Source organism: Haemaphysalis longicornis, unplaced genomic scaffold (genome assembly GCF_048455015.1).
Source record: "Haemaphysalis longicornis isolate Haplotype H1 unplaced genomic scaffold, Haemaphysalis longicornis Haplotype H1 scaffold_2, whole genome shotgun sequence".
NCBI classification, from domain to species: Eukaryota; Metazoa; Arthropoda; class Arachnida; order Ixodida; family Ixodidae; genus Haemaphysalis; species Haemaphysalis longicornis.
The window spans coordinates 214,610,634-214,628,695 of record NW_027526295.1 but is presented as its reverse complement, the minus strand read 5'-3'; the positions used below and the strand labels follow the sequence as shown (position 1 = coordinate 214,628,695).

General features: G+C 48.8%; 1 protein-coding gene across 2 annotated transcripts in view; it reads left to right on the top strand.

The window, feature by feature from the left end:
• LOC144169878 (uncharacterized) overlaps positions 1-15,631 on the top strand; it is a 66,424-nt gene extending 50,793 nt beyond the window's left edge. For both annotated transcript variants that reach the window (XM_077699286.1, XM_077699285.1), the window contains exons 18-23: positions 724-2,296; positions 2,904-3,269; positions 6,927-8,054; positions 9,587-9,666; positions 12,526-12,690; positions 14,054-15,631. In XM_077699286.1, coding sequence (XP_077555412.1) covers positions 724-2,296; positions 2,904-3,269; positions 6,927-8,054; positions 9,587-9,666; positions 12,526-12,690; positions 14,054-14,095 — 3,354 coding nt within the window. In that variant the 3' untranslated portion in view covers positions 14,096-15,631. The remainder of the gene's footprint in view (positions 1-723; positions 2,297-2,903; positions 3,270-6,926; positions 8,055-9,586; positions 9,667-12,525; positions 12,691-14,053) is intronic.
• Positions 15,632-18,062: the final 2,431 nt, after the last annotated feature.

Genomic DNA, 18,062 nt, shown 5'->3' with positions numbered 1-18,062 from the left:
TTTACACTCTTTGTTTAATACTAGCGCTGCTTAGGGAAGGCACTAAAGCTTATTAGGCCCGAAATACTTTCTTTTCCCTGTTATAGGGGGTAACTGTCCTAGGCAATATTCCCCTCTCTGCTTTTCGTCCGCCAGCATTCTAATCTTCTTTTTGTCCCCTCGACAGCCTTGAAGTTAACTTCCTCTCTGATACCCTTAAATCCTAGGGCTTCTGAAAGCCCAATATTCCCTGCATGTAGATTTGGATGGATACCCTCACATTCTAACACTGTGTGCCGCATAGTTTCTGTTTCTTTTCCGCAGACCACGCATACCCCATCATTTTGTGAATACTTCCCCACAAAACTCTTAGTTCGCAGACAACCTGCTCTAGCCTCAAAAAGCAAAGCACTGCCCTGGGAATTATCGTAGAAATTTTCCTTTCTGATGTTCATCTTCTCAGCCTTGTACATCTCTAACAACGTTTTAGCTTCAATTTTTTCCCTCCATTTATTCGTTTCAATCTGCCTTGCCTCTTTTTTGGTTACCTTGGCTGTTTTGGATTCCCCACTGTTCTTTCCGTATTTCATCGTTAGCCTTCTAGTCTTTCTTAACCACTGCGTGTCCACGCTTTTCAAGTATAGGTACCTAAAAAACCTCAGCTGTCCCCCCCCCCCCCCTCCTCTTTGTTTTTTGTTCAGGATGTCTTGTACTCATGGCTTTCACTCACTGATGTTCTTGCAGGTGTCGGGCACCATCGCCATCCCTGCTTCATCAGCCAGCATGACCAATGAGACCGTCTCTGCTTCAACACCTGCCAACTCATCAGCAATAATGACTACCCAGCCTGCCAGACCTGCCTCCTCACAATCTCCAAGACGAGCAAGCCATCTGAGTGATTCCGATCTAGCCGTTCCTGGCCCTAGTAATGTGTTCCCAGTAGCCTCAGTGTGGAGGCACGGCGCTAAGGCCCCACATTCGTCATCCAGTCTGCCCAGCAGGCAACAACAGCTCAATGGACCTCAGCACGCAAGTGCCAGCAGTCAACCAACGCCAGTAGTTAGTGTTAGTGCTACGCCGTCGGCCTTTAGTGGGCTCCCGAGAGAATCATCGGGGGCAGTGACGATGGAAAGCGTTAACGAAAACTCAAACGTAGACGCGACAGAAGGTGCGAGCGGTGGGCATCCGAGCGCAGAACCAAGTGCGTCATCAAACCGGGTGCCCAGTCTCAGCTCTGCAGAAAATTCGGCTGACAACTCGGTGGACAACTCCATTGAGAACTTGATTCTGAGGAACAGAAACCGGCATTCCGACGACAGCTCGAACGACAGTTCTAGGGAGAGCTCCTCCAACGAGGGCAACAGAGCTAACGAGGAAGAGGAGGACTCTGTTGGACCGACGGACGTCCAGGATTCCATATCGAGTTCGTCGTCGGCCGCGGTGCTGTACCTGCGCAATCCCGAAGAGGAGCAGTCTGCCATCATTAGTTCCTCGTCCAACGACCACGGGCGGAGAGACGCCCACAAGGCCAAGCGTGTCTGCGACGTGAGCAGCTCAACGTCGGTCTCGGCATCGCCGTGCCTTGTCGTGCCGACGCCTTCCACCGCCGCCATATTCGGTGAGCATCAGCTGTCAGCAGCTGCCAGTTCGACGCCATCTGCCCCCGAGCAGAACTCTCCAGACCAGACGAGCGAGGGGACTTCATCTGTGGGGCATTTCCAGCTGCCGTCTTCCTTCGGCGAGGGCAGTGGCGGCGGTGGAAGTTCAAACGTTACATCGGCTGACCTCGAGATTTCTGTGGTCTCGTCACCAACGCCAGATGCGCAAGAGGTGCTGGCAAACGTTTGTGGGGAGGGCAGCAGCAGTGTCGTCGTTGGAAGCGAGGAGCAAAACAATAGTGCCGTTGAGTCGTCGGAACGGGAAGAAGGCCCTGTCGAGGTTAGCTCTGCAGCTATAACGGCACAGCCCGGGACGTCATCGCAACGCGAAGAGGTGACGTCTGCGGAGAATGGTGGTAGCTTGTCTGCAGCAAACAACGAAGTGACGTCAGCAGTGTCGTGCCCCAGTTTTGATGATGATGATGATGACGACGACGTTGATGGCAACGAGGCGGGGCATCTGGTGACTGCGCTAATGATGAGCAGTGACGAGGAGGTGAGCACTGCCGAGGTGGTGCTGGTGCAATCGGAGGACCTGGCGGAGATCACGTGCTCCACTGTCGACGCGACGGCTGCCGCGACGGCGTCTGGCAGTGTGTTCCACCTCGACATGCGGCCTCTGTCTGTGTCCAGCACTGAAGAGTCGGAATATCTGGGGGGTGAGTGCTGCTGTCCGCGACCGTCTGTCCCTGTAGTGGTAGTGCCTGTTCTGAGATTTGTTTGCTCTGTAAAGCATGAACATCGTATAGTGAGGGCGCACCCCATCTTGTGCCTTTCCTGTGTCTGTGGTGCAAGCCCTACTGGCTTGCACACACATGCAGTAGGGCCCTTCTGATAGATCAGTCTTGTTCCACTTTTCAGCTCGTTCCACGCAGGTGCTCAGTGTTGCTACTCGCAGGTGGTGTTGATTTGATACAGCCATGAAAAGAAAGGCGGCAGAATAGCAGGCAGGCATTGTAAATTAATAAAATTAGGGATAAATTCACTAACAGAGCATTCTTAGTTTATTGAAAACATAACGTTAAGTTGGAAGTGTAGTGTGTATAGTAAACAGCGTATAGACCAAGCAAGTGGCAGTATGAATTCCAAAAGCCAGCAGAAAGCAAAAATCTGGGTGCAGCAGGGAGCCATAAATGAGTCGGAAGCACGGTAGCAGCTGCTGCAAATCACTGGGGGACACCTCTATTGTCCCACACAAGGTGATCAATGACGACGGCAATGATGCTGCTGTCTAATCTTCCCTGCTGCTGTGTGTGCCTTGTTCAGGATCTGTGGAAGTGGACTCACACGAAGTCGTTCCCACCGTCCAAGCCTTCAGTGACGTGGGCACAAGCAGCAGCTGCAGCATCAGAGGTGGGGCCGCCGGAGCAGCAGCCACAGCAGCAGCCATGGGGACTGGCTCTCCAGCCTCTGACGAAGCATCCTCGGACTCCCACTCGGGCGTGGAGTCGTCACGTGCTGTTTCAGCCTCCAACAGCAGTCGCGCTGAGGATCAGAGGTTGCAGAACGCGGCATCAGATCAGCCAACCCAGTCTGAAGCGGGAGATGGGCTCTCTGTGGCACTGGCAGCGGAACCCACGGGGTCCGGCAACGATGCGGAGGAAGTCTACGAGTTGCTTATCTGTGATTCTGGTAGGCTCATCCACCATCTACCCTTGTGATTGTTTGCATGTGTCGCTTATCTGTAAGGGACTGTTGATGCGGGATTTGGCTGATGGTGTCACAAACAAAAAACGCCAGTGTGTACAAGATTTTGGCGTAAGTTGAAACCCTCTCAGGGGTCCAAATTGATTCCTGGCCCTTCATAATGGTGTACCTTGTTGCCCAGCTCTTCAGTTTAGCCTCTTAAGCCTCGCACCTGAATTCAGATCAGTGACTAACAACATTAGAGGGCCACTAACACGGCCGAGTATCAGTGCCTGAGTGCGTTTGTCCTGATGTGTGGGGACAAGCTCCCTTTTCGACTCTTGTTTGTACAAGGTGTAGCTTTGACAAGGTGAGACCCCACGGCAATCTCAAGGCTGGTGCTTGTCCCAGTTGTGTTTAGAACTGCGAATGCACTACAAATTTAGAATGCCATGCACGTGAACAAACGTCCAAACACGTCACGAGTTTGTGTTGACCGCTTCCGCAATGCCGGTGTTTCTCACCAGCTCTCCGCTCCGATCAGAGGTCAGTGCTTTTGCTTTCAAGTTCTACAGCAATTCCAGGCACTCTATTTTTATTGGTTTTTATTACACTGGACACGAAGACGCGCGGGGGACATGAAAAGCATATAAGCGAGCTGCACGGTCGCTGTGCAGGCGGCGGCCACGGCCACGAAATGGCGCAGGCCGGCGCAGGTAGCTCGAGCGATAGTGTGTTACCGCTGAATGAAATGGGACTAAACTCCCAAACAAGGCAGCACATACGAGGAAGGAGTTAATGATGCGATGGCGAATTGCATTAAAAGTCGTCATCTGCACCGCTTACAAGAAATGTCCGCCGCAGTGTCAAGCCTAACACATCTGTAGGCAGACCTGTAGGCAGACCGGCCGGCTGCTCCCAGCGCGCGTCTTCCCACCCGCTGTCTCGAGCGTCGCGCATCGTTCTCTAGCCGCAGCAGCAATTTGCACGCGCGGCGCCTGCATCAGGTCACTTTTTAATTAAGTGGCTGACGAGATCAGTACGTAGGGGAATTAGCAGAAACTGCTGCCGACGCGGAATCAACAGTGCTACGGCAGCTCTGCTCTGTGACATCCGTCCGACAGTCACGTGGGCAGCTTTGTTTATACCAAATCCAGCCTTTTGCCACACCTGCTGAAACCGAAATTGCGACTGGCCGCATTAAAAACGTCTTTAATTAAACAACCATCGCGCGCTGAAGCAAATGAGGTTTCTACACGTGATAAATAGGTCATTAGCTACTTATCACAACAAAAAAAACAAGGTGCAAAATTTTTGTATCAGTGCCCTTTTAACTCTCAAAACTCGCAGTAAGGTTCTTTTCTGCCGGGCTAAAAAAAAAAATGACAACTTGCACTAGTGGTGCAAGCCTGGAGAAACAGCAGAGCTGGGGTCGACCTAGCTTCATCTGGTTTTGCTATGTTTTGCTAGGCTTTGCTATGTTTTGTCAAGTTTTGCGATGTTCTTGCTAGGCTAGGCTAAGTGTTTAGGTGTGAGGCCAAGTTTAGCCGGATTTTACAAGGCCGTTCCAGTCGTTCCCCCGCCACTGACAGTGGATCCCTGGGGGAAGAAGCTAGGTTGACCCTCTGCTTTTCTGTCTCTCCAGCCTTGCACCACTACTGCAAGCTGCGCCAGTTTTTTTTTTTTTTTGTTTTTTTTTTCTGCATTTTAGTAGCCCAAGAAAGACTATCGCCTTTAAAATGATATAGTAAAGAGTGCCCTAATGCATGTGCCCCTTCTGCTCACACTCGAGCAGGCGCGAAAGCCTTCTTCACTGTTAAGTATTATATCCTACCTGTGGCGGTGCAGATAGGTGGCGCAGTTTATTTGTTGGTATGTTTTGTTATAACTAGGGGTGTGCGAATATCAATTTTTTAATTTCGAAGCGAATTCGAATAATAAAAACAAAGTTCGAATCGAATCGAATATTTTTCGAATATTTTTCGAATACGAATACTTATGGTTTTTTGTAAAATTAATGTTTTCACAAACTAGAGACACAAAAACTGCAACTTTATTGCACAACAAATCGCACGAAGTAAAATTAGGAATTACACAATACCATTGCACTCAACAGATTAAGGTCTGCACTCACTTAAATGTTAACATGGAGAAAGGTTAACTGCTCGACATGTTCGGGGAGCAGTGACAACCTCCTGCTCGTCACCACTTTACCAGATATCGAAAACAGCCGCTCACTTGAGACACTAGTAGCTGGCATGCCCGAGCCCGTGCACATTGCCGCGCGCTGATACAGTAAAATCTTGATTATACTAATCTCGCGGGACTGCGAAAAATATTCGTATCATCCGAAATTCGTATGAACCAACACAGACCAAAAAATTTAGCGCTGAAAAACGTTTTCGTTTATTTCTTTTCCTACTTTTGCGTGAAGAAATTCGTGATTTTTCTGCTTTTTTTAACCCCCGTGTCGCAAAGCAGTCCTTTCTGGAGCACGTAAAGCTTCGCGCTCGTCTCTTCACTCGGTGTGCCCAAGCTCGCTACACGCCCCAACAGCCAAGCGTGAACCGCATGGTGCGGTTTTGCACGCGATTCGCTCGCCTTGGCCCTGCGAGCGCTGTATTTTCACGCCCACATCGACGATTTCGCGCCCGCGGTAGCGCCTACCTCGGTCAGAAAATGACGCAGTACGCGCGCGGCAGAATGGAGGAGCCTGACTACTTGCGATGAGATCGAGACAGCCGGCTTGGCTCCGCCAGAGACGGTTATGCTTAGCACCCCGGCAAATATTTTATGGGCGCTTTCACTAGCGGCACGGATGATGTTTTATAGTACCGTTATCGCATGAATTATCAGCTCCTTTACCGCACAAGCAACTTCGTGTCTCCCATGAGCCGCATTTTAAAGAGCGGTTAGAAGCGGTCGCTCGAGCGCCCGCGCCAAATCGCGGCTGGAGCCGACGCCATGTTGACGTCGCCGGCCGCGCGCAGCGTGGGGGTGGTTTCGCGGCGGTGTCAGCGCGTTGGGCGTGCGCAGAGCGTTTTCACGAGCAGAAAACAACAGCCCGGCCGTTTCTGGAGAAAGAGTGACAAACAGGGCAGCGAGAGCCGTCACTTGCTCGTTCAGCAGTCGGGTGCCTCGCCGGCTCGTTCGTACCTTCCGCCGGGCCGCGCAGGTCCGTTCGTAACAGCCGAAATTTTTCCCATTGCAAACGATGCAATTTCGCCGGGACTTTTTGGAAATTCGTATCATCCCGAAATTCGCACCCCCAGAATCGTATCAACGAGAGTCCACTGTAAATAACACCGATACAGACACGCTCTGAATTTTGTTTTTTTTTTAGTTTTGGGTGGTTCGAATATTTCGAACAATAAAAGTGTCGTTCGAATCGAATCGAATACCAAAAAATTCGAATCGAATATTCGAAGTTTCGAATATTTGCACACCCCTAGTTATAACACCACCAGACCAAGCTCAAGCTTAAACAGCTGTGCTGTTAAAAATACGAGCTGCAATATGTTAGCATGCTGTGTCATTTCGTTCCAAACTCATGGCAAGCACCCACTGTGAGGCCTGTCCCATGTTTTACCGACACCAGCTTGTTCTCTGCTGGGTCTGGGAGGTTGCTTCAAGCAGACCGCTTCTCCCCGTCTCATCTTGCAGAAGCCAGCGAAGGCATCACCTCAGTCATGGTCGACTCGGTGTCCAGCACTGTGTTTGGAGCCCAGCGAAACGCTGGCCCATCTCCGTCCAACTACCACCTGCTGTCCCTGCCGTCGTGCTCGTCGTCTGGCCCCAGCACTTCATCCTCGTCTCCGGTGATTGACGCGACGCCTCTGACGCTCGCGTACCACCGGACACACGACGCAGCACACCTCGACACTTCCTCTTCCTCTTCTTCCTCCTCTGCCTCGAGTAACAGCGCGCAGCCCATTGTTGCCGACTCCTCCGCAACCCTCTCGCTGCGCGAGGATGCTGCCACTGCGTCGAATGGTGCTGTGCCGAGCTGCAGTTCCAACGGGAGTCGGCGGTCGCCGGTGGACAACCACGACGAAGCGGCGGAGAGTGGAAGTGGTAGTATTGGTGGCGGCAGCTTGCCGGACCTTGCAACGCCAGGGAATGTGGACGAATTCGAGGTCTGTGAGAACGGCCTGGCCTCGACATCTTCGTCCGTCGGCGAAGTCATCCTCGTCGGGGCACACGCGTGCGTGGCGGGCACGTCCTCGTCGGAAATTGTGATTTTCGCGGACGGCGAGGTGACGGCCGACATGACAGTGTCTTCGGAGAATTTCAACGAGGACAGCAGCAACAACGAGGACGACGTGCCGAGCAACTCGCTGGGAGTCAGTTCGTCCGCGTTGCGGCAGCGGGGCCCCCACCATGGCCTGGAGAATGGTGTACAGGAGGGTCCTGCGTCAACGTCGAGGTTTCCGGCGAACCTTGAAGAAAATTCGGTGGCCAGCTCGGCTGTTGCGGACGCCGACGTGGCGGTTGATAGTGCGGTCGTTGTGGGGATGGACCCTGTGGAGCGAGCGGTGACCTCGTCGGCGCCCCTGACCTCTGCGTCGCTGTCCCAGCCGAGTACCTCCAGGGGTACAGGGGCAACGAGGCCACAGCTCCTGAAGAGGAAGCGGCGGGTGACGGCACTGATGGATGAGTCCCTGTGCGCCTCGGTTCATGTGTCGGGCTGGGCGCGCGTTGCGTCGGGGCTCCTGGACCGGGTGTGCAAGTTCCGGGGCACCAACAGGTCAAAGGGCATGCTTTCCCCAGCACACTGGTTTCTGGAACCAGGTAAGCCATCGCCTCCACCTTTCTCCCTTGGCTGCCTACTGTAAAGTGCACTCCCCCCTATTTTTTTCTCTCTCTCAATGTTGTGTGCGTTTTGTTTGCTTAGAAACTGACTTGGACCAAAAGCTGAATTCTGTTCCTTGTGAAAAGCATAATCGAAATCTTAATCCTTTGGCTATTTTCTTGCTGACTTGAGGAACGGAATCACAATCTAACTTTTCAAACTGCAACGGGCGTTGGCCACTTGGTTCGTGGAAGGTATTGGAGCATCGACATGATTTAGACAGGCAGTCAGACACAGAATTGGAGCCAAAGGACCAAACCATGTGATAGAATGGCAACAGCCTGAGACGGAATAGCGTGCAAGTTTGGGCTAGTTGGAAAGCCATTTTTATGCATCAGCATTCATTGGCAAGTACCCTTGTGCAAAAATGTGGCAACTCTAGCTTGACACGTTATATCTGCAAAGTTACTGTGTAGTTGGTCAAGTTACCATGTGCAGTATATAGTCGAACCTCGAACACTGATATAGTGAATTATCGGCTATGGCGAACTAAATAAGAACTTTGGTTGGTCACGCTTTCTTTCAGCGACCCTTATTCTTTTTGTAACGAAACAGAAACCGCTAGAGCCGTGCGGATATCGGCTATAACGGAAAAATATTTGGTTCGTGCGAAGCTTGAATCTTAAAAGCTACCCTAAAAAAATTAGAAGATAAAAGTTTGTAAAACTGCAAATGTTGGAAAGGCCCAGTTGTGCGTGGACACTGTGGAAAACTTAATCCTGCAGTGGGGTGAAAAGCCGCCAGGCAAAGATCACATCTTTCCTCAAATAGTGAAAACGCAGGCATGTTTTGTCAAACTAACTTTGTCCTGTTGCAATTTCACGTTGCCGTGTTCCGGTACATTTAGTTTGAAATGCCACAAGGAGACAGGTAAGGATTACATCGTGTATAGCAAGTTCAAAGCAGAGAATAATGCGTTTTAGTATCTAGGATTTTCGCGCGAGCCAGATTGCCAATTTGTTATAACCGATTTTCACCTCCTCTACTTTTACAACGAATATCGGATGTAGCGAACTACTGTACTGCTTCGATACCACTTCATTATGACGAGGTTTGACTGTAGTAGTTCAAATGTAGATGATTGGTGCGGTCAGAATCAACAATATTGAAAAGAAAAAAAAATGCATGCACGATGCGCTGGCTATGCATCTGGCTGTGCCTGCCAAAGAGCACGGGCTTGTGAACAGGTACGCTTTGAGCAGTGACCTAGTGGCATTCTGCCGGCGCACGCCACACTGCTATGAGCAGCTGAACTAGGCATTTCTATTCTTCCCATTGGAGAGGGCGTCACGTGACGGCAATTTTACACAGGCAGCGTTGCGCGGGGTAATAATGTGTGGTACAGGTGGTTACGGTGGCGTTCAGCTATGTGTTTGCGCGCCTTGTCGCCATTTGTCGGCCTAGGGATGAGACGCATTCTTAAGAGATACATCAATGGATCTTCATTTAATTTCTGTGCTAATCTATGCAGTTGATCCTGAGGATGCTCCTGGGTACTATGACGTGATACAACAGCCCATGGACTTCTCGACAATAAGGAAAAAGCTAGAGGTGAGCGTCTTCTCTAAAAGTCTTCTCTTCTTTACGTATTTACCGGCATTTCTTCATGGACTGCCAAGCAGACATTATAAGCCGGGAGGAAATTCACAAAATACGGGGTGCATATATTTTGGCGGAGACAAAAAGAAAATTGGAAACACATGTGGCAGTGCAAAGAAAAAAAACACTAAAGAAAGAAAAAAAGAAAACTTGTCACAACACCCTGCAGAGGCACAAGCAATCATACTTGACAATTTATTTCATATACTGATGGTGTGGGGGAAAAATAAAGCTCATAATTGTTAAAACCACAAGGAAGTCACATCTCTTGGATACGAAGTGTAATGTAGGTAAGGAGGAGCTAGGATCAGTGCCAGCTTTTTTTTTAATAGAGGTGGTAGAGAAAGTTACGTTTGACATGCTGCAAACACTTACTTAACTTAATGGATCCCAATTGACTCTTTTGTTGGCTGATTTAGGGTGCCTCCACAATAAATTTTTTTCTCTCGAGCAACGGGACACATTTAGCATTGTTATACATAAAATTGTAGCTTATAGTTTGCCCTTTCAAATGCATAGCAGCAGTTTTGTGAGAGGTACAATTAATCAAAGTTTAAATGTCAAATAAACAGAAAAAAAAGCATAAAAAGTATAAGCATCATAGAAATAGGCAGTTGTACTAAGCCAGAAAATTATTTTAGGAAATCTGAAATATGCAAGTTGTTCGTATGTTCCTTAGCTGTCATTCAATATATACATCAACCCTGTGCACCATGTTCTGGGTTTTTGAAGGCCCGTCAATCAAGCGGCCTCCGACGGCTGTTCCACTTAGCAAAGCAAAAAAAAAGCGAAACGGCGATGGTCGAGTCGTAAAACACTCGTATCGTAAGCGGGAGGTACCAGGTTCGAATCCTGGGCCGCCGGATACCCACCGGTTTCTTTAAAGGGTACAAGCGTCCCCGTACCGTAGCTTGCCTCGACAGTGGAACAAACGCTTGGAGCTTGACCACAAGCAGCCATGGGGGGCCATGTGGTAGGTCCCTCGAACCCCTTCGGGCGGGGTCTGGGACCGCTGGGCACCCACCAGTTCAAAGGGTGCAAGCGCCCCCTGTCTCGGCGGGGGATAAAGGGCTTGAACGCGCACTACCACTGCGGCAGACGTGGTAGGTTAGCAGCAGCAGCTGCTGAAGTCCCAGCAACGGTAGACCGCCTTTGCGGAGCGCAACGTGAAGTAGACACCACCTCCACTCAACTCGGAGCTACCTTGGGTTCAAATTTCGCTTGCAACGCATCCTCTGCTCTCAAAATGTAAACAAACGAAACTGAAAGTGAAAAAGGAGTTGCCAATAAACACGTCACGCGGCAATATTGTTGCGAAGGTGCCATTTGGAGTTTTCGCGGGAGGTTTGAAGTCAGCGGAACTCCGTGTCCGGTGACCTATGGCACCATAGTCAAAGAATTAAACTGTTCTATAACGTAATACCGGTGCAAAAATTGTAATTATACGTGACGAATCTGTCAACTCAGTTTCGGACACACTGTAACATTTCCAAGTAGCCAGGTTGTGATTCCCAAGCAAAGCAGAACTCTATGATTGGCCTCAAGCAGGTTGAATAAAGAAGCTCTTTTGGTGTGTTCACTTCATCGCCATTGTTTCCAAAGCATGGTGAGCATAGAAGCGCGTGTGTAACCCAAACCACTGCCACCGTGCGCTACGTAGTTATTACGAAGTATGTACACCCTTGGATCTGGCTTGTGCCTGCACATGTAGGCTACATACACTACTGTAATGCCACCAGCATCCTCCTCTATTCCAGGGGGGCTTTCAACTAGTGGGAGGGAAGGGAGATGTGCTGGGTAACCCCAAAACAACGTGGCTTCACAAAGTGGGAGAAGGCCATGATGAGAAGTTCATAAGGGTAGCATTCTGGGCACATTGGTACACCAAAATTACACCAAATAATTGCGCAAGAAAGGGGGACACGGACGAAGTCAAGTTCTCAGTTTGTCCATGCGCAATTATTTGGTGTGTGAGATGCCACTATTCACATCATCCTTTTGTGCTACACTTCACCATACGTCAGTTACAGTCTGGGGGCAGCACTAGGTGCACCTTTGGAGCTACCCTTGCATGCGCACGCGTCATCACCCGATGATTCTTCAAGTGCTTCAGCTACAAGTTGTAGCCGTCTTGTTTTCTAGTCCTGCTGTGGACTGCTTGCGCTTAAAGGGACGGACAACCGATTTTCGTTGAGTATAGTTTCTCTATCCCAAATGAAAGGGCACCTTAGCGAGAAACGGTTTTGCTGATAGCTCACGAGAACTTTTTGAATTGGAATTTTTAGATCTATCTGGCCAAAGGAATACTGGCGAACATGACAGTGAGCCGTGCGAAAACATGCTGTTAACTCCCTGTGAGATGAGAAGAGGTATTTAAAAACTTGTCCCCGGCCGAAACAATAATAACGTGCAGCCTTTCGGTCTTTGAATCATGTTGAAACCGACGGAGTTGTGTGGACACATATGGTAGTGTCGCATTTAGACACTAGAGGGGGCCACCTTTCAGACTTCAGAAATTTTAGTGCAAAATTAAAATTATTTCTGCCTGTTTATTTGGAAAGTCATTGCGGTTATCCCAGTGTATAAAATGCTGGCTTTCATATGGGCTAGAGGACATGCACTCCACAAAAATTGGTTGTCTGTCCCTTTAACACTTGATGGCGTTATTTTTAATCCTTACTGGATGACGCACGCGTGAGGGAACATGCGGCAATCAGGTGTCGTAGGAGAAGATGAAAGGAAACCTCGGCGAGTAGTTGTTCCACTGAGTCTCCAAAGCAGCTCCCTGACTGCACATGTGCTCCCTTGCAGGGCGGCCAGTACCGGGAGCTGGCGGACTTCCACGAGGACATGCTGCTGGTGCAGCGCAACTGCCAGACGTACAACCCGCCCGAGCACGAGGCCTGGCAGGACTGCGAGGAAGTGTTTGCCTTCTACCTGCACGAGTACAACCGCCTGGTCGAGAAGTGGCAGAAGGTGCGCTCCGTGGTGTGCACTTTTTAGCGCAGAGCACTTTAGGGGCTCGCCTTGTCGTCGTAGCTCGCTCGCTGGACCTAAGTAGAGCCACACGGCATTCCGTTGTAGAGGCTGTTGTCGCAGCGTAACCCAGAAGCTTCGAAAGCCAAGCGGTTTATATAGTCATAAGCGTTTGAAACTCGTGAACCGCTGGCGCTTGTCATACATCTCCCCACTGTTTAGCACAAAGAAAGCTGTCAGTACATTTGAGGCAAAGTATACGTGATTAACCGGCAGCATTCGCGCTCATTTAGTTTGGAACGCTCGTTGGGTTGGTTTTTACGATAGTAAGTGAAAAAAGTGTCAGTGCAACGCCAGCACGTGCGCGAGGACAAGCAAGCACAAAAAGAACAGAACTCCCACTGGCGTTGTTTCAGGCAGAGGGCGCGCGAGCACTGCGGAGGTGGGAAATTCTTTTTGCATTGGGTGGTAGCAGTGAGCGGACAACGGTGCTACAGCCCATTATGGCGAATCGGTGCTCTGCACTTCTGACAGCTTTCACATTGAGTGGAATGGCTTTAATTTTTTCTTTAAATTTCATTCTGGAGCTGGGAACGTAGTGTAGACAGTCTTTTCTTATTTTTATTTTTTGTTACCACCGTTTCTAAAAGAGATGTTTTGTGTTGCTTTGATTGGCAGTATTGTTTGGGAGAGGAAAAGAGGGAAAAGAAAGCACTGACGATGCTTTGCATATCAAGAGCTCGACTACAATGTAGACACGTTCGACAAAGAGAAAAAAATTCAGTGACTTCACTAATATTTGACAATAATTGTCTATAATCCGGCTAAGTGTGAAGATGGGGGGCAATGCCAAACTGGAAGCCATCATTTGTTCTTGTCTCCCGTCTAACTCCATTTGGGGCGAAACTAGCGGGTCGGCCCTGAGCTGGGAAGTGACAGGGGGAGGGGTGGGGGTTCTGACGACGTACTCGAGGCCGCGGTTGCTGACCCCTGCTCTAGTGCAACACTTGTTTTGCTAGTGTATGGCTGATTAAATCAGATGTTTCCTTTTGAGCCGTCTGCCCGCTCAATTCGTCATAGAATATATAGCTCCCAGCAGAATCTGTCCATAAATGGGTATGTCACAAAGCCTCATCCCCGTTAGTGTCATAATGACCTCCTATTTCGCTTTTTATGAGAGGCAGTGGCAAATCAGCAGTCAGTACAGAAGAATGTCATGAAGCGATCCTTTTTAAATGTTGGGGTCATGGTTTCCCGTCTCATCATTAACGGTGATGTTTCGTGAATGCACGTGTTGTGTTCAATGTTTTTACGAATTCTCTACAGGGAAGAGTCAACTGGGGATTTCTTTTCATCCTTCCAGAGCCACTTGCTGTCGTCGCCGAAAAGATCAAAACCCAGCTGAAATTGAGCCCGGCCCGCATAGTGACTGCCAATCCACGCACACCCATGTGTTCACCGAGACAACGACAGGAGCGCAGCCAGGGGCGCTTCGGCTTGGAACGCCGCAACCCGCCTCTGCCTCCAGAACGCAGCGCCGAGGCTCGCCTCTCCATCTTCTTCTGCTACTACTACTTACATGCATGTTGTACATACTGGACAAGCTACAGTAGCGCATGCGGGTGTGGGAGGGGGTGCGCAGCGCTACGATCATCTGTACATACATTCGTGGCCTCGCCTGCCGTCACCTCCCCCCGCCCCCATCCCCACTCTGTTGTACGGCTTCCTTCTCGCCTGCCATTCCCACAGAAAAATCAAACTGCATCCCACTGCCTCTGGTCTGGCATCGCAACAATCCGCTGTAATAAGTGAGTCCGTTTTTACATTCTAAGCGAATCGTGTGCGACAGGTGTGCATGGCACTGGAAGACTGTCATTTGTTGGCATTTCTTTTTAGCCTTTTTTGTTGTTGCTGTTCTTGTTATTGTTACGTCGCTGCTTGTTGCCAAAAGGGAATGGATTGCGGAACAATGGGCGAAGCAGGGATATTGCTGAAGCTTCACAGTAGGTGGGGCTCCGATTTTCGTAACGTATTCATCCGTCATGATTTGTGTTGGTAACTGTCTGTTTGTTTTTAATTATGCTTTTGCGGAGACGATTTGGAACTGTTGGTATGATGCATTTCGAAGGCACATATTTCACGAATGGTTTTGTACAAGATGCAGGAAGGGCGGGGGCTTAGGGAACAAATGGTGCAGAGGCATTGCATGGAGTAAGGCATCGTGAGGCAAAGAAATAACGAGCCTTTGGTTCGTAGAAATGAGTTTTTTAAGGCTTGTTGTGTTTTATTCCGCTACCCCGTGTGGCACGATGGAGGGAGGAGAATTGGTGAGAACAGTTTTAGCTGTGAAGTACAAGCACCGAAATGTCGTATTTTTTCTATAATGTCGCCACGCGCTCTCCCTGCCCCATTGGTTCGTGGTAACACCGTGACAGGATTTTGTTTGTCCGCCACACCGGCTCATTGGCAGTCGTGTCGCTCGTGCATTGTAAATAGTTACTAAGCCTAACAGTGCTTGTGTACAGGTTCCCGCATTGTACGTGTGTAAATAGGAGCGAGTGTGTACATATGGAAGTGGTGAGTAATATAATTGTTACGTTTTTCGTCCCTGTGAAATTTACCCCTGTACAGTGTATATAGATACGTATGTTGTAAGAAAAGATATTTTTAAGCGCCTGATTTGTATGTACTTGTGGTTCTCTCTGCCCAGAGGAGGCGTTTCCTTTTGTAACTTCATCTTCATGAATCTGAAGTGCAGCTGAAGACTGTGAACTGAATATTACCCGAGGCGTCTTTTTAGAATACTCAGCGCAGGTCTGGACAATACGGTGGAGAAAAAAATAGGAGAGCCTGCCTATTTTTTGCAGCAATGGAGTGTTGAGAGCCGACTGATATATCTTGTGCATGAGAGCAAAATAAAGACGTGGCAATGTTGCTTGTATGAGGCGTTTCTGTCCCCCTCTCTCTCTGTGTCTCTCGTGCAGCGTTCTCATCCTGTGCATGGAACGTTTCACATTTCCTTCATTGCACTGTGGCACAGCATATTTTAAAGAGAAGGTGCCAAGGCAAACAGCTGTAGGGCATGCCAAATAGTACCTGCTAAATTTATTCAATACTATACATATATCCCCTGTAGATATTTAACGTATGCAGCCTGTTCACTGACGCACTTTTGAGCTTGCTTCTCATTGGTGCTGAGGCTCTCACAGTCGTTCGTTTTTTTTCCATAAATGGTCGTTTTTGCAGCGCAACTTCAGAAGTAAGTGGTAGCTTGATTATATGTCCCTTGGGTATGCGGCAACCTACTTTTAACAACACATCTCAGTCCCAGCGAATTACCCATAAATACGATGCATAGTTGGCTCGCGCAAAACTGGGAATGCCCATGGCAGTTGGGAAACCGATGTGCTTCCCTCCCACCCCTTGTGTTGCTTTCCTTGCCCTGTTGTTCCATGTTGGTAGGTTTCTCTCTCACCATTTCTCTCTCACCATCGAGGCTCCATTTCTTTGCTGCTTTATTTTCCGCACTGCCTACCTCCCCCTTCCCCCCCTCCCCCCCGACATATGCAATGCATTATTTGACTGTGCAGGGAAAGCCTTAGCTTATCTGCAATGGGTGGTAGACATGACAACATGCGCTATTTGTGGCTGCCGCGCTAACTGCCGTAATGACTAGAGACCCGAAGTTTAGACAAAAAATCGAGGTTTTAGTTGCACTAAAAAGTGTCATTTAGGCATATGTGTATGCGAAAGACGGTTAATTAGGCATATATAGACTTGATCCGTATTTACTTCAGCAGTGTATTTTAGAACAATTTTTTGTTACTTGCGATGAAAGTAGCGTACAAATCTTGTGCTGTGGGAAAGTAGTTTTATTTTCCTGGTGAAAATAGGCAACACAAGTGTCACTATTTTAACGTATTTACGGAAAATGAGAGGTGATTCGACAGTAAAAGAAAGGCTTAAAAGGCATCGCAAACCAGCCCCATCTAAATGTTTTATGGCTTGAAATTGTACCTCAAGTCATTCGACAATTGTGTGCGAAAAAAGAACACTCCTGAAGTTGGCGAAGTTGGCTTCGTGATCTAATTCCATCTGGAATGTCAGAATGTTTGCCACTCGGAACCTTTAGTAGTTCTCTTAGCACAGGAGATCCAGGAATTTTACGTCCGAGACAGATTTAAGCTTCGGAATGGCTCTGTAAGCAACCGCTCCTCCGGGGATGACGGCAACAAACCTGCCTCGAACTTTAAAAATGGGCTAGGCATTCTGAATCAGCGTGGCAACATAAGTTCTTAGCTGCTGAATTCTTGATGGTAAGAATGTGAAACAAGTACACCAATCGACCCAGTCACATTAAGTGTAGCGCCATGTAGAGCAGTTTGGACTGCGACGCTTTTGTTGACTGAAAAGCTGTTAATACCACCTAAGTATTTTCTGTGGTAGTTTTCAGCCCTTAGCGGAGTTTCTCAACGTGTAACAACGGGCTCTGGTAGAAGAGGCATAATCTGTAACTGATCCTTGAAGACACGAACGCGCCTCGAAATATGCTACCTTGACTGCAGCTATTTATTCGTTGACAGAACATAACGACATCCTGAGCTCTTCACAACACCGCTGAATCATTGATAGTACAGTGAATTGCAATAATTCTGGATAAATTGCCGAGTCATCCTGTCCTGCAGAAGTGGATGGCTCGCGAAGCTGTAGAGGATAACACCACTCTGTACCATGCACTATATGCAGATTAAACAACCGTAATCAGCTAACCCATAAAGCGAGGTTAAAAACACCATTAAAAGTTACCTGCACGGCAAATGACGGCTGTCATGACCAGACACTCGAAAAGTGCTGAGATGCTCATTCTGTAACCTTCGTCTCTCTTTCCTTTTTTGTGCTACACGTGCTGCATCTCGCTGACTGGCAGTGTAGCCATGATCGATAGCTGTCTGTGCACGTGTTCGTAGCATCACCTTGAAACTGTCATGTGTCAAAAGTTTACGTGCACATGGTTGTCTACCGGGAAGCATGCTGGACCTTGAGCGGCACATGCACGGCTGTCGCGTGTTTATTTTTTATTGTTTTTTATTGCGTTATAATATCGGGCATGTCAACAAAAGTTTTCGCTGTTGATGTCTGGACACAGCCCAACAGAAGAACATAAAATGAAAGAGCTCGCGTGGACACGGGGGACGTCAAGCCCAAACAGCGACGAAGTGAGAGCACTCCAAGTGGAACATGGGCTCGAAAACTAAAAAAAAAAGCATATATAACATGAAAAAATGAAGAACCTCACACTAACATGTAAGACTGGAAGGTAGCGAAGCTGTACGCAACCTTCACGACCATCACGACGATTTAACTCCACGATT